Source organism: Solanum stenotomum, chromosome 12 (genome assembly GCF_019186545.1).
Source record: "Solanum stenotomum isolate F172 chromosome 12, ASM1918654v1, whole genome shotgun sequence".
Classification (NCBI taxonomy): Eukaryota; Viridiplantae; Streptophyta; class Magnoliopsida; order Solanales; family Solanaceae; genus Solanum; species Solanum stenotomum.
In genome coordinates this window covers 44,616,762-44,633,750 of record NC_064293.1, presented here as the reverse complement: position 1 = coordinate 44,633,750, position 16,989 = coordinate 44,616,762, and the positions used below count along the sequence as shown (strand labels likewise).

Here is a 16,989-nt window from a genome sequence, read left to right as displayed (position 1 = left end):
GATGATTGAAAATTGACCAAGACTTTATTGTGATGACCAAAATACAATAAGTTGGTTTCGTTAGGGACGATTATTAACTAGATGATCTTTTTAGTTTACATTTTTTATTATTGTATAGTTCTTTTTTGAGCAAATCAGAAATCTTTACGAGGAAACATTAGATCACAATCAAGAATTTTATGAACATTAGATGATAATTTAATATTTTATCTAAAAAAGATTGTTATGTCAAACAATATAGGGGAAAACATAAGACTTGAGTTTAATGTCGATAGGAAAGGATAATTTTTCAAGTGACTATTTTACACAATTTTTATAATATAAAAACAGAATATAAATGATAGCTAAAAAAATTATACATTTGCGTAAAGGTTGGTGACCGCCCAAAAAAGGTTGATAAATCCTTGTCAGTTTTTCACCCGTATTAAAGAAAAGGAATTTAATTATCTAATGTACATTTTTTATTTTTTATTTTTAAAAAAGAGAAGTGTGAAAAATGTTGCGTCTAATTAGGCATCTGATGAAGGAAAGTCTTTATATTATCTTCTTGTTTAATGTATGATTTATTATTATGTAATTGCAGTGCTACACAATCTGAAAGTGATTTATTACCCAAAAATAGATGTTTAATAAGTAATTAATTCAACAGAGAGCGACTGCACAACTACTCACGGATACAAATCCAATTAATTAAAATTCATAGGAATATTTTTTGTCTTCTCCGATATACAGGGCACCATTTTCTTGGAGACAATACAAAGGAGAATGATAAACAAAGCTGCTAATTAATTAGGATTATGTTCTATTTCTTCATTTATTGCTTTGTTTTGGTTAAAAGGCAATCATTTGGCACCCTTCGGGGTGGCCCAGTGGTTTCGGCTTGGGACTTTCATGTTGGAGGTCTCAAGTTCGAAACCCCTTGCCAGCGAAAGCAAGACGTTTGTCTTCTGGGTCGAGCTCGTTGCACCGGACTTGCCTAGTGTGGGTTACCTCTCCTATGTGATTTGCGAGTTATTGCATAGTAGCATGGGTTTTACCCTGTGCGCACCCAAAGGGTAGCGGCTAATCATAAATAAAAAAAATAAAAAAAAGGCAATCATTTGGCTTCTTAAACTGTTTCAGCATAAGGAAAACGAAATGAAGAAACAAGAAAAATGAATCGTTGAGATTGTTCACTCCGGGTCGTTTGGTAGATGGGATGGGGATTAACTTTATCTCATGTTTAGCTAATTTCATGATTATTTTATCGCACATTCTACATGAAATAGTAAATAAATGGCGGGATAAAATAAACCCCGGATTAGCTAATACCTCAAACCAAAACATGAGATATAGTTAATTTCCAGCTGTCAAGTTGTCTTGTCTAATGCAGTCAAAACATATGAAAAGTGTAAATGGAGGAGAAAGGCGAGCTTGTTTTCACTCAAGAACAGTCATCCTAACTCAAAAATTACATTATTACGGTTCATGATCTAAAAAATTTACACCTATTGTTATTCTGCATGGAACTGGTTAATCTTTATGGTGAAGAGGGGGAAAAAAAAATACTACAACACAACTATGGAAAAATTATTAGAAAACCGAAAAATTGAAAAACATATTGTACAAATGATTTCCTATTCCTCTACTCAATTTATTTCCTGCCATCTATAAGGAAGTCTCCATCTTTTATGCCAATAAACAGACACTCTGGACCATAAGGGGAAGCCAAAATTGTACTCAAGAGGCCGGTCTACTGGCCCTGACACTCTTAAAGGTAACCACACATACCTTGAATCCTTCAAGTCAGCTGGATTCCACCTATCTGCCATAAACATAAAGGAACCATGTAGCTCAGGCAAAGGAAGCACAAATGTGCTCTGAGAAAAGAAAGTTGTTTCTCTAAAAACTTTGTTCCCTCCGATGCAAGGATTTCCAATGGTCTCCCATGGCCCCATAATTGATTCAGCTGCATGAGCCAGGGCCTCGTTCGGAGCCCAACCAGTGCAACCTGATGTGATCATGTAATAGGTTCCTTCATGTTTGAACAAAGCAGGGGCTTCCCTGTGTTGTCCAACAAGAATCCTTCTCATGGATTGGGTCACGTCCATGTACTCTTCGTTAAGTGGACCAATATGAAGCTCACTGTTGTCCTCTGAGGAGTAGACGAGATATGCTACATCATCATCATCTTTGAAGAGTGTCATGTCCCTGCTTTCATATCCGTGGGGCCGTTTACTGTACAGATAATTAAACGGACCAGTGGGGAGGTCGCTAATGGCTACACCAGTAGAAGCTTTCGTGTAGTTTGTATCATCAATATGCATCCACATTACATATTTACCTGTCTTCTCATTGTAAATTACTTTTGGCCTCTCCAGTACATTTAATTTGTACAAATCATGTGTCTCGTTATGTTCTTCTGCTGCCAAAACAATTCCTTCATTTTTCCACGTCCACAAATCTTTGGATGAGTAGCAACCAACACCGATAACATCAACCTGAAAGAACAACAGAATAGGGATGAAAAGCCGAAAAATTAATTCCCAGATGAAGAATAAATCTCACCCCTTAGCCAAAAAAGTAAAACCAATCTAGATAATGGACAAGTAATCATTAATCTAGGAACAAAGGGAACGTCTCATAACCTATACATAAATATAAAGAACATCTCATTTATCGCTATGCATATGATACAGTGCCAATGTTTGACTCAAGCCTGATATCTGAAAGATCACCCCATTAGGTCACTCATCTAAGACGGTTGACACTAAAATGTCCCTTTAAGAGGCACTCATGCTCAAATGATTTCCAAATGCTTCTCAAGTGTTGAGTCTTACAAAACTGCTTAAGATTGCTTATTTGGTAATTGACCTCTGATTGGTTGGTTAAGTCACTGTGGGGTAGGGAATGGGAGGAACTGCCCAATGAAAATAATTCAGTTCCACTATAGCAGAAGGTGAGGAGGATAAAATGGTAGGGAAGGAGCTAGGAACCAACACATTTCCATTGAGATCTTTTTCTTGTATTCTTTTTTTGATACAGAATACTGGAAGATATTTACAGTGAAAAAAAAAGAGCATTGTCATGTAATGTGTTCAACATGGCCTCTCCAGAACATTTTCAGAGATCCAATTACCTAAGTCTTCACAAACAAGGATGGAAGAGGATATGGACATGTGCGGAAGAAAGCGACCTTCTTCACATGGTTATGGTGGTTACAATTCTTACTGCAAAACAGACTTAGAAGTAAGAAAGAGGAAATCGATTATTGGTAGTTCGTGTAGTCTGTGTAAGGAGTAACAGGAGGCTGCTGATCATTTAACTTTACAATGTAGAGTAGCCTCACAGCTTTGGTGATAGTGTCCTCCTTATTGGACTTTGATCGGGTACCCTGAAGATAATGTTAGAAACTGAAGTTGAAGGGTAAGGATTGAGAAAACTGAGGACCAGCGGAAAGTAGCTTAGAAAACTTGGCTACCATGCAATTTTGACTACATGGAATGAAAGGAATATGAGATTATTCCAGGCAATGAGAGAAGTTCCAGAATTCAAAGAGAACATTTTGGTATCATTTATCTATAGGTAGAAAGAGCTCGGAACCCAAAGGAGGCTTGGAGGTTGGCAAATGAGATACTCATCCACAAATGTAGGGGTAAGATTTGTGTATATTTTACCCTCCCAAGACCCCACTCGTGACAGTACAATGGTTATGTTGTTGTTTGCTCATAGTGTACTCTTAATCAACACCTCCTTCCCTCTTATTTTTTTTTTTTTGATTTGCACCGGGTGTCCGAGTCTCTTTGAGCCCCGACTAATCCCGGGGGTGCACAGGCCCTCGGCAAAGAGTTTCCCGCAAGTGCACCACAGTTAATTCAGGTTTTACCCAGTCCGATGGCCCTCAGAAATTGTTTGCACCTAGTGGGTTTCAAACTTGAGACCTTGAAAGGGAGCAAACCCCAAGGCTCAAGTCAATTGCCAGCAGGCCAACCCCTGAGGGTTTCCTTCCCTCTTATTTTTTTTTTCCTATTTCAAAAAAAGAGGGAAGGAGGTGTTGATTAAGAGTACACTATGAGCAAACAACAACATAACCATTGTACTTTCACGAGTGGGGTCTTGGGAGGGTAAAATATACACAAATCTTACCCCTACCTTTGTGGGGTAGAGAAGTTGTTTCAGATGGCTCAAAAGAAGTGTAATGAAAGTAGGATTGGAAGGAAAATAATGACAAAAAAATAGCAAGATGGACAGAGCAAATGAAGAAATAGGTGGTAATAGAAATTGAAGAATAAGATACACAATACTAAATAATACTACTAAAGAAGTAGAACATGAGAAGAGGAGACTAGCCCCCTTCCTCTTCCACATAAAGTACTATAACACTCACTACCTGCTATCCTTCTATCCTAATCCTTGACCTTCATACCTTCATATCTAGGGTTATGTCCTCACTAAGCTGAAGATGTGTCATGTTCTGTCTAATCACCTTCCCCTAGTTCCTTTTCGGCCTATCTCTACCTCTCCTAAAACCTGTTATAGCCAACCTCTGACACACACTTACTGGTGCATCCATGCATCTCCTCTTCACATGCCCGAATCATCTTAGTCTTGCTTTTGTCATCTTGTCCACAACGGAGCCACTCCCACCTTATCTTGTATAACTTCGTTCCTAATCTTCTCTCCTAGAATGTCCACATATCCATCTGAGCATCCTCATCTCTGCTACCTTTATCTTCTAAAGGTGTGTGTTCTTAACTTTGCCCCGTACAACAATATAGGTCTAACCACAACTCTATAGAACTTACCTTTAAGCCTTCGTGACACATTTTTATCACACAATATTCCGGACACGTGCCTTCATTTCTCCCACCCTGCTCCAATACCAGTTCACATGTATATACACTTTGAAAGAAGAGAGGAGGGGCACAGAATTCCCTATGTTACAAGACACAGAACAACAATTTAAATAAAGAGAAAACAATAACATACAAGTTATTCACTTATAAAAATGTATGAAATCCAGGACTTACTCGTGCTGCTCCTTTTTTGTGAGCATGATATGTTGGCCCATCTTTATACTCTCCATACCAATAATACATTTTTGTCCTCTGATCGTGTAGAATACCTCCCCCATGAGCTTGTATGGGGTTTCCCTCAGTATCCAACCACATTCTCCCAGGGTAATAATAATAGGTATCATTTGAACTCCTACGAGGGTCTATTGCAGTTCTTTGACCAGGAAAAAAGACATGCCTTAGCTGCGAAGACTCATCAAGAAATTCTTCAATCATGGTGGTTGGCCGCTTAGGCTTCCGTTTGGCAGCACGTGCGGATCGCTTCCTTGGTGGTGGCATCTGTATATTATCCTCCTCAACCTCCTCAAGCTCACGAAAGTGTTGGTGCTGGTTAATACGTAAGTGTGCACCCCCATGCGGTGCATTCTTTTCGAAAATAAAGCAATATAGATTAAGCAAAAGAAGGCAACCGACTAGGCTCCATAAGAGAACTGAAAATGAGCATCTGCGTCCTGGATAGCAACGTATAGTGGTTGGATTCCTGGATTTGTTCTTGAACCTCATTTTGTTCCTTTTTTATCTTGAATGTAATGCTGCAGTAAAGAAAATCAAACCAATGGAGACTCAGAACTATAGTCAGTATATGTGAAGCATAATAGAGACAATATGTACTTGTGTTTGAATGTACCCACACATATCTCTCAGTAAAGGTGAATATTTTGTAAATAAATGAAAATGTGTAACTTGTATTAACAGGCAGAGAAAATGACTAAAATCAAGTTTTCTGAAGTTTATAACTCTATTAGAGTTGACTGCCGACAATATCATACATGCACAATCAATCACTCTAGCAGATATCTTGAGCACCAACAAAAGATACAAACAAATGAAACATGTTTATCATTGAGCATACACAACTTGGTAATCGCTAATAACAAAAAATTTGATTAGATTGTCAGAATTCAATTTTACAGTGACTATAGCTTGAAAGGATAAGGCATGGTCCAAGTTTTAAATAAAACATAAGCCTTAATCCAAATTACATATAGGTGAGTTGCAGTGGCGGAGCTACATACAATTGAGGGGTGTCGATCAACACCCCTTCGTCAGAAAATTATACTACATAACTAGATAAAATTATATTTTTTATGTATATACATATTATTACATACATATTGACACTCCTCAACTTCTACACAATTTAACTTCTTTTTATTTTGACACTCCCTAGTTGAAATTCTGGCTCCGCCATTGGTGAGTTGAGACCCATTTCACCTATAAGTTTGTGATGGGTAGGCCAGGTCCTCTATAAAATAGAGGCCAACTCCCCTACTAAAGTTATTGAGATATAAACTGCACATACAATGTTTGGAAGGTTTTAACGTTTGAATCTTCTTCTTTTTTGTTTTTGTGAGAGTGGAGATTAGTCTCAGCTTAAAACTCCAACCTCAATCACTGCTGCTACAATGTATTTGAACAGTATGTGTTTCTCAATATCAACCCAAAGATTACAACTTTATCACAAGAAAAACATTAAAATATCTACTATGTTACGATGCACTTGCAGTCCTCTATGATCTTGACTATCAATTGACATAAAGGCAAAAGTTTCAGCATTGATCAGCTCAAGATCCACAAATTGTGAACCTTGATCAGCAAAAAGCCCACAAAGTCTTGACAAAATATGTAAGGCAGTTGAGAGAAATTATTTAATTCTCATAAAGGAAGAAGAAAAAGGGGAAGTATAAGAGTCAAATTGTGGGTGCAAACAAGCTTACCTGAAAACAAGCTAGCTGAAGATTGAACGAAATCTCTCGACATATGTTTCAATCGAAGCTGCTCTGTCAGTTGAGCTAATCATCAAGTTGATCAGCTGCTTAACTAGATGTTGAAAAGTTAATTTGGGTATTTAATTTCTGCAATATCTTTCCCCAACATACCCAGATTGAAGGGGAAGATAAGGGTTAATGAGTAGCAAAGGGAAAGAAGGTTGTGGAATAAGCTGTTAATTGGATCTTGGAATGTTAATAATGATAACTTGAGACCAAAGTTCTTCCCTTGGCCCCCCTAAATTCCACCTATCTATGCTTACTTCTCCGATCTCCCTCTCTTTCTCTCGCTACAACACTTTCTTTCCACATTCTCCGAGTGCAATAAATTTTAAATTGATAGAAAATAAATTATAGTAATATTTATGATTTGAATTTGATCCTTACGAATATTTTGAATTTGTGAAATTAAGGAAATATATATCAGACATAAGTTAAGGTTTAGAATTAGAATAGTCTCTAAAAATTCTAACATAAATCAAATACATCTAGTAGAATTGAACACGTCTTCACACAAAATTTTAATATCTACCCTTAACTAAACCGGTCCTTAGCTGTCTGGTGGGGATTAACTAGTCAATTACTGTTCCATTCTTGTTTATGATTAAGTATACTTATATCGCAACAGCCAACACTTGTCAAAGTACAAGAGTGAAACAAATTATATTTAATGTGAATTTGAATATAAAAATATTTTATTTTTTAAAAATAAAATTTACTTATTTAAAAATTTAATATTATATGTGACAATAATTAATAATTTAAAATATTCTATTTTAAAAAATATATATTATTGAAGTCCAAATTGGAGGGATATTGGACTTATTAAAGACATGCTTGTTGGCCATTTGAGATGATCAACGTTGAGTAGATAGCCAACGGAAAACTGATGACTGATGGCCAAAATATTTAAGACGCCATTCAATTCATTAATGTTTTCATGAGATCTTTTATCAACCTTCACTTTCATTACTCCATCATTTTTATTTTTTTTTTTGTTCTAATTTGACATATTAATAATAAATAAAAATAAATAATAAACTATTAATCAATTTTTTAAGCTGAACAAATAAAAAATTGAGAATTGTAAGACGGAGCTTAATTTTGTGTTGACAAATATTGGTATCACCACTCACCAGCAGGCAACAGTCAATGAATAGGTGTCATTACCTAATGTGGTTATTTGTGGTCCTTTAATTTCAAGGAACGTATTATATTACTGCTACATTATGCGTAAACTTTAATCATTTTTCAATTATTTCTGCTCAAGTGCCTGCTTTAGCATATAAGAAAATTGTAGCCAACCAATATTAGGTGTCCGGCTTTCCGCGGTCAACGAGGTTGCTCGTTATACATATTTCGTTAGAAAACTATATGCACAACGGAGGTATATTAAAATTTTTGTATAAATAATAAATAATTGATATGTTTATGTTAAAATACATATAATCATGTTACTAACACATTTTGAAGTGTGAGTGTACCTTCAAGCGAATCCACAAATTAGACAGATCTTCAAGCTAATCCACAAGTTAGATAATAGTTAGACCTTCAAGCTAATCCACAAATCACAAATTAGATAACATATATGCAGTCTTCTATCGTGATACTTGACAAATATTGTAGAGAAAGTTTTCTTTCTAGGTCAGAAGAAACCCTACTTATAGAAGAACAAAAATACACGTTACTTTCAAAAATCCGAAAGTCACGTTCTTTTTTTTTCTCCATAGAATTAGGATTCTGAGTTCTAGTTAAATATGAGCACGGTAAGGACCACAAAATTAATTAATGAGACTTCCTATAAATAATTTCAAATAATTAATTTGAATTATTCTTAATTACCAAAATAAATTACAAATCATTCTACTAGAAATTCGTAATTGCACTCTTTCAATTATTTTTTGAAATTGTTCATTAAACACTTATGTAATTTCCATGTTAAGATTACATATATTAATCAATAAATTAAATTACTGACGAAGTTAATTCAATGATTAATTTTCTTTAGAGCAGTGCTTAACTTATTTCATGTTTCAGATTCATAAATCAACTTGACACAATAAAAACTTATAAACTTCTCAAAAAGGCATATTGTAAATCTCTATTTTGAGACATGGATTCCATCAACTAAGTTATTATTTCACCTATTATATATTATTATCATCCAATATACGAAGCATATTGACTCATCTCTGAATCTTACATTTTAATAAATCAAAACAATAATTAATATATACATATCATAATAGTTATACCAAGATTAAGAATATAAGTACATTTAACAATTTAGAAAATATGCTTTTGTGAGTCAGTCTAAAGCAGCTATCTCTATTCGGTCCCGTTCAATACATACAAAATACACTAGGACAAGAAGTTGGAACTAAACGGTTCTCATATAAACAAAATATATTATATATAATCTTGTGCTACAATCATACCGATGGCATGTCCAGTTTCCATCTTAGATTGTGAACAAAAAACTTTATATTTATAAGAACCGTTGATTTAATCCTCTGTGAATAAGCTAAAACTCTATACACTAAATCACCTACTATATAAGTAAACATACACTATAAACGAATATATGATCTATTAAAACTTTTGCAGAACTCAATAAATTTATTATATAATAAATATTATATCTAAATATATGGTTAATAGTATTTATCCCAACATATTTGTCATCAATCAAGTGTGTTTTAGGAAATAGTTTTTAACTAATATCCACCTAGGGGTGGGCGTTTGGTTCGGTTTTTTGATTTTTGGTTTTAAAAAAGCGTGCATCGTATATTAAATCAAACTAATTCGATTTGGTTTGGTTTTTTCTACTTCGATTCGGTTTAGTTCGGTGTTTTTAAATTGGTTTTTCGGTGTGAATGAAAAATAAAATAAGGATAAAGTATAAGATACTTAGAAATTTGAAACTATGTTAAGGAATGATGTGTATTACCGTGGAACACTTATTGTGCCAACTAAAAGACTATATTTGTCTTTATCAAGAACATTGTGCCTCCAACAATTATCGTGAAAAACAAGTATGAAGATGGTTCCTTTACATAATGTACATTAGTAGAAATATGTTTGAGTTTCTCTTGGAAATTAATATTTCAAGTTAACTATTGAATTGTACATTTGGTGTTACTTTGATTTCATGAATGATTTAGTTGTTGATTGAATTTTTAATTTTTAGTTAAGAGAATGCCCATATATATATTAAAAAAAAATTAATTAATTTTTTAAAAATAAAAGTTAGGTTCTTCGGTGCATCGAAGTTTTGAGACCTTTACACCGAACATCGAATCGAAGAATCGAACTTCCGAAAAAATAACACCGACACCGAACCGAAAAACCGAAGAATCGGTTCGGTTCGATTTTTCAGTTTTCCGGTATTTATGTCCACCCCTATATCCACCAATTGGGTAAATATTTTTTACACTATCAAAATTATTTTTATCATCTATTATAATAAATAATTTACATTAATTTTAACATTTCAAATCTCAATTTTTATTAAAATTACTTGTAGATATCTTTTAGTCCGAAATTGTTTGGTAGGATGTATTAGATATTAGATAATAATCTAATACATGTAGATTCCGAGTGTGATTATGCGAGTTAAGTAATTTTTTTCCAAGTGTTTCCTCATTTCTACCAATAAGGCAACATTGAGAATCCTAATTAGTACTACTATTACTCCGTATCTTTTAAAATTCCACTAACATTAACAGACCAATCCAACAGAAAGACTGCGTTAAAACCAATTAGAAATAGTGTCACAAATATGCTAATTGAGTAAATTTACAAGGCCAAAACTTAGCCTCTGGTACCCATCAATCACTGTTCATGCCAAATATGTACACACAGTTATTAAGTCGTGTACATGACAAGAACCAATATATCAACTACAAGTTTGGTAGGATATTCTCTATTTCTATTTTCTATAACCTAACCCCCATTTTTTAAGGCGTCTTACGACTTCAGGGGGAATGAGTATACACTGTATACTTCCATCTATAACTACAAAAAAAGAAAAAAAAATGTGCAAACCATCTACATCTTCTATACATTGCCTGCAGAATTACTGCAATCGGGCAAGTTTTTTGGTATTGTTTAGACTTTTTTAGGAGTAATGGAGCATGTATCAAAGCTTCTTCCTGTTTCTTGGTGAGCTTTTACTATCAATGTTAGTACTAAAAGTACCATGAGAATGGATAGTGACAACATAGATGACCATAGTATTCGTGCTGAACGTCTAAATGGCCTGCACTGGTACTGTAAAATGTTGGCGAATGCTTGTTTTACTTTGGAGCACTGACTTAGGCTCAGCAAATCAGGGAATATTTCTATCAGGTCTTGAATAGATTGAGTATAAGCGAATAATATCACAGATGAGGCATGTGGAATGAATCTTCCTTCACCCGCGCAATTGCCTGAAGAATTTCCTTCATAACATGTGACTCTTGACAGAACCTACAGGCAAACATAAGTAAAAAAAAATCTCCAAATTTTCACTGGACATGAGACATAAAGATCCTTATTCATGTTCAGTAAGTTAAAGCTTGTAACTTACATATTTCAGTTCTTCAATTGGAATAGTATCCTTAGGGCAGAGATCAGGTGTGAAGCTGTAATTAGGTGCACCGGAGAAGGGATCACAAATTGTTCCTACGCTATTTTCCCCGATATCATTTAATCCTAATCCTTGTACCTCTCTCAGCTTAGAATTTAGCTGGAAATCGAAAACACAAAGAAAAAAATAAAAAACTGTCCTAGTAATGCTAAGAGAATATATGTAAGCTCCTATCCTTGTTTCTTGTATATTATAGATAACAGTACCTGAGTAATGAAATTATGAACCGTGGCCCCAATCTGCTCCAACGTTTTGTCAGAAGTTCCAGGATTTGCACAGGGAAGTATAATTTGCAAGCTATTGTTCTGAGGATTCTGTTGAAAGTCCTTCAAAGCTGAGCAGGTGTCATCTGCAAAGCTGCATCAACATTTGCTAAGTTACAGCATATAAAATGAAAAATTAAGCTGAAGTACTGAGAGGAAGAGAAGGATTTGTGCTCACATATGGAAAAAGAAATCAAAGCCAGTCAGCACCCAACTCAGAGTTGTCAAAATCCAGCAGCAGAGGATTATTCTAGTAGTTAATAAGAGCTGTTTCATTAGGATTTGAGAATATAAAGGTGATTTTGTGTCAAACATAAGTATCAAAATCTTACTTACATTATAAATCCAAGAGGCCAATGCCAAATGAGTAAAACTGAGCCAAAGCAGCATTCCATTAGTCTAACCATGTCATTGATGATTGATTTACACTTACGTTAGAAGGAACTGACTATACAGAAAAATCATAAGCAAGACAACAGCTAGCAAAAGTAGAAATTGTGTAATAGCTTATAACTCACACAAGATTATCACAATTCACAAAATCTCTAGTTTTACACCCAAACATGAAAGTACATTTTAGCTTCCTTTCTAAAAGATAATGATGCATTGTGTGCTAGAATCTCACCTAATGCACTAACCAAAAGCACTAAATTGACAGTGACAATGGCAATATTTGCAACATACCTGCAACAAAACAGAGCATATTTTCAAAGAAGATAAGAATTTGATCGTGACCATAAGACCTGACACAATGGCATAGGCCAGTGACTTACAGAGTTCGAATTGCTTCACTGCTTGTGTGTTGGGTTTTGTCAATAAACTGTTGAATACTAACAGATCCTCTTCGAAGCCTATGGGTTGTCACGTTCAACATCTGGTCTGCCTGAAAATTATAAGGGCTTAAAAGAGTTTGCATACTTAGCAAAACCTTTACTACCCTTCTAATGGATTGACATGTATCACCACCAGCATCAAAAATTGTTTGGCGAAGCCTTTCTACTCTATGTTCAAAACCATTGTTTGCAGCCAAAACAACGCAGCTTGCAACTCTTCCAAACAAAACAAAAAGTAGTAGACACATCAGTCAGTCTTCTTCGTATAAAACTTAACATAAATGAAATATCAATTATGCAGTACTCCATTGCTTTATTCCTATATATAGGTCACTAATCACCATCAATAAAAGAAAGGGGACAAACAATCAATGTGTTTGATTTAGAGGCGGAGCTAAAAAAAATTTAGTTTATGAGTTCTGAATAATAATCCTCTTTGAACTCATAGCTTCAAGGTTAGTTGCAACTTGCACCCCTAGTTTAATACATAGTTTAACTTATACACACTGACCGTTGTTATAAAAAAATAATGCCCAAAGTACTATTTTGTGAGATTGTACTCGACATGTTTTTTTACTTATTTATTGATGAATATGACATGATTGTTTAATGTATTTCCTATAGGAACAGAGCACATAGTCATTTAAAAAGTAGTGGTAGCAAAAAATAAGCAAGCAAAAGCACTTACATGGCAAGAATCGTAAACAGAAAAACCAGCGAGAACATCAAAATATAGGAAGAAGGCGAATGCTCAACAATTGAAGTACTTGTGTTGGCATGAAAATACTTAAAAATCATGTAACTCCCAAAACCCAAACCAAATAATAACCAAATCCCAGCAATTGCATACCCATGTATGCCTGTGAACCCCGCAGACTGTAAACAAACAAAGCAAAAAAACAAATAAGCAGTTTCCCTTAAGAACTTTTTTTATCTTATTATAAACAAAAAAAACTTACAGCCCAATAGTGTTTGTCGCCAAGATTATAACTCCCATTATATGACTTAAAATGTCTGAGAGGATCAGGTCTAGTTGAAATTTCATCATGATCAATGAACCCAAATACAAGAGATTTCTGGGCAATCATATTAGTCGAAATTAATAAAAGAATGAAAGGAAGAAGAACCCCTCCATGTAATTTTGGCATGATGATGATCTTGAATATTTTTGAGGCAAAACATAAAAAGTAAAAGTGGTATAAAAGAAGAGGAAAATTCATTCCTTGACTTGATCATTAAGGTTAGGATAGCTTGTGGCTAGTAAGAAACTTTTGGTTATTCTTGTGTGTTGGGATTAATAATATTCTTCTAGTAAGTATAATTGACTCCATTTTTATTTTTCACTAAAAAGGGACTGAAATGTGAACAAGTGAGAAATGAAATGAAATGAAAGGAGATTAATTAAGTGTGCGATATTTAAGGGCTTCCTATCGTAAATTGGGATTATTTTGACCGCCTAAGCTTTCTTTTTTCCGTTCATCACACGATATTTTATGGATTTATTTTCCATCACAAAAGACACTCATCATCACTTTCTACTTTTTGTTTACTTTTGTTTTCTTCATTTATCCTCTTTATATTATTTTTTTTAGAAATATATATTAAAATCTATCTCAACTTTAGTGAACAAAGTTATTTGATAATTATATTGACGAAAAATAAGTAAATATCATAATTATTAAATAATGTAATAAGTAGTAATAATTTCACCGTGAATTTCATTGCAACAATAATTTGTATTTCACTTGGTGATTGAAATAAGCTAGTACTATATTTGCGTATTAAGAACGATTGATATATCTCACCATTTTAAAGAAGGAGCTAGATTTAATGTAAAAGATTACCCTTCTTTTTTCTTTTTTTTAATGCAGACACCCGTTTGTGCAACTTTTTGGGGTTTTTTTTCTTAAAAGATTTAGGAAAATTATTTTGTTGGATGTTTTTTATTGTTCCCAACAAAGTTTTTGTGAAGTATTCTAAAAGGTGCTTTGAAGGCATATAAAAAAAATTAAAATGAAAAGTTCTCCCAAACACAAATTAATTATAGGGTTTTCATATGCTTGTAATTTGTTGTAACTTTGCGTGTCAATTTGTAGGATGTTTTGGAAGTTAATCGGTGCAAAGTCAAAAGTTCGTCCATTTTCCAACTTTAAACATGGAAGGTTTACCATAGTCCATAGGGTGAATTTTAACAATTACTATTGCGAAAATATGGGCTTTTCTTTGTTTGTCAAGACTCACAGTGGAGATGATACTGCTTTTGGAGCAATTTTTAGAAACAATCATGGAAAATAAACTGTCTAATAATTGGGAGACGAAAAATTGGAAGTGGAAACAAACTGTCAACTTATTGTCAAGCTTATAGTAGAGCAGAAAGATGTACCATCCTTAGGCTTTTATCGAAGATTTTAAATATTTTACTTGAAGCTAGCAAGACCACAATTAAATATATTTAAAGAGAAAGGAAATCAACATGCAGACTTTCTAGCAAATGAAGGTCACAAATATAAAGAAGATTTACTAATTTAGAAAAATGCGCTTAAGAAAATGAATTTTCTACCCTAAACAAATCTAAGCAATATAGCTTAATTATCAACGTTTTAAAACTTTTTATGTAGCTTTTTTTCAATATATCAAAAAAATTATGATACACACTTGACATATTTAACACGTACACACAATAATTGAGAATACCAATATATAGATTTGGACATATATATATATACACTTCCAGTATTAATTTTTTGTTGCGTAACTAATTAATATACTGTGAGAAGTACAAATTAAATATATGACCATCAATTATTTCTAGTTTTCGTGTTTATATGAAACAGTAGGGATGTGGTTACTGATTAATAGCCTTTTTATTGTGAACTTATACAAGTTGATTGAATGTGTGAGTGTGACAGGTTTCTAGACAATACGTGCAGCAATCTCTCACGAGTCACGAAACGCAGCTTTCAAATACTACTAGCAGCTAGTAGAATAGAAGTTCCCAGAAGAATGAAGTGTTTGTTGGACGTGGAGTATTAAATTTGGCAAAAGGATCTCGTATATCCTTGTACTTGTATGAGTTTGTATTGTAATCTTTCTACTTATTCCTTTGTCAATCAAACTCTGAACCCATCGAAACACATTATTTTTTGGGGCTATTACAATTTACAAATATAGATTGATTTACTTATCTTTCCCAAAAGTGTCATATGCCTCCACCCACCCCTATATTATTTTTTGGGGCTACTGATGGTTTTGGATTTTAAGGTAACAGAAAAACCAGTCATGATCCACGCGTCAAACTACGTGTCCAACTAATCAATTTGCAATTAATATGCATACTTATAAGTGATTTAAAGTATGTTTGACATTTCTGTTAAAAAAAATTTATTTTTAGAAGTATTTTTTTTAAAATGACTTTTTAGAAAAGTGCTTTTGAAAAAAAATAATTCGTGTTTGGTTAATTCATTTGAAAAGTGTTTTTTATAAGCAAATTGTGTTTGACTAATCTTTTTTAAAAAGTGTTTTTAAGAGTTAAATTACAAAAAATGACAACTATTAATATAATCCTAATATTAAAATTATTTTATAAAGAGAAAATATTTTAAATATCTGTTATAAAATAATTAATTAAATTTTTATTTTTTAAAATTAAAATTTACATGTTTAAATTTTCAATCAATATTATAACTTTTTTGAGAGGCTAAAATCTTTAATTGTTATTTTTTTTCTTCTTTTTTCTAATCTTGAAAAAATATTGTTGTTACCTTTTTTCTAATTCTACAAAATAATACGTAAAATAATATATAAAATATAAAATAATAATATATAAACAAAAAATAAAAAATAAAATTTATTATATAAAATAAAAAATAAAATTCTTAAATGAAATTTAACCAAACTTACGAAATATGCTAATTAATTAATAAGAAATATTGGTAAATATGTAATTATGTATATATGAAAAGGATAGTTTAGTCTTGAGAAAAATAATTTTTTGTTTTAGAAATTTTTAACTTCTTCCAACAGCAGAAAAATTGTTTCTACTTCCATTTAAAACACTTTTACTGCTTTGTCAAACACTTAATTTTTCAATAAAAATGTTTTTTTTTCAAAATAAGTGCTCATCTGGCCTTCCAACAGTAATGTCAAACACGCTCTTAGTCAAATGAAATTAATATGAAACTTTTTATGATTCAGTTACAAAATTTTGTCCATCGTTAATTTTTTATTTTCTAAAATATCGATTGAGAGAAATATTTTTTTGATATTTACGTCAAATCAACTCAACTTACCGTAGTTTAATAATATGATAATGTGAAAACATAAATTAATTAACTATAGCAAAGTAATTGAAATCTATATGTGGATTTAACTGACAAGAGAACAATAAGCATTACAGCGTACAGGAAGCAAAGCAAGCTATAGTGTGCCTTGTAATATTCG

The 16,989-nt window shown here is 33.0% G+C and overlaps 2 protein-coding genes across 2 annotated transcripts; both read right to left on the bottom strand.

Moving 5' to 3' along the window:
• Positions 1-1,397: 1,397 nt before the first annotated feature.
• Positions 1,398-7,121, bottom strand: LOC125848513 (uncharacterized). Its single transcript, XM_049528397.1, has 3 exons — positions 6,773-7,121; positions 5,010-5,587; positions 1,398-2,480 (listed from the first exon to the last, which is right to left on the bottom strand). Exons 2-3 carry the CDS (start codon positions 5,556-5,558, stop codon positions 1,629-1,631), a joined length of 1,401 nt encoding a protein of 466 aa, XP_049384354.1. The 5' UTR covers positions 5,559-5,587; positions 6,773-7,121; the 3' UTR covers positions 1,398-1,628.
• Positions 7,122-10,603: 3,482 nt separating this feature from the next.
• LOC125849428 (uncharacterized) lies at positions 10,604-13,908 on the bottom strand. The gene is made up of 9 exons (XM_049529511.1): positions 13,509-13,908; positions 13,238-13,425; positions 12,490-12,765; positions 12,342-12,400; positions 12,053-12,089; positions 11,895-11,966; positions 11,660-11,810; positions 11,394-11,552; positions 10,604-11,293 (listed from the first exon to the last, which is right to left on the bottom strand). The coding sequence occupies exons 1-9, from the start codon at positions 13,767-13,769 to the stop codon at positions 10,934-10,936; spliced, it is 1,563 nt and encodes a 520-aa protein (XP_049385468.1). The 5' UTR covers positions 13,770-13,908; the 3' UTR covers positions 10,604-10,933.
• Between the last annotated feature and the right edge of the window lie 3,081 nt (positions 13,909-16,989).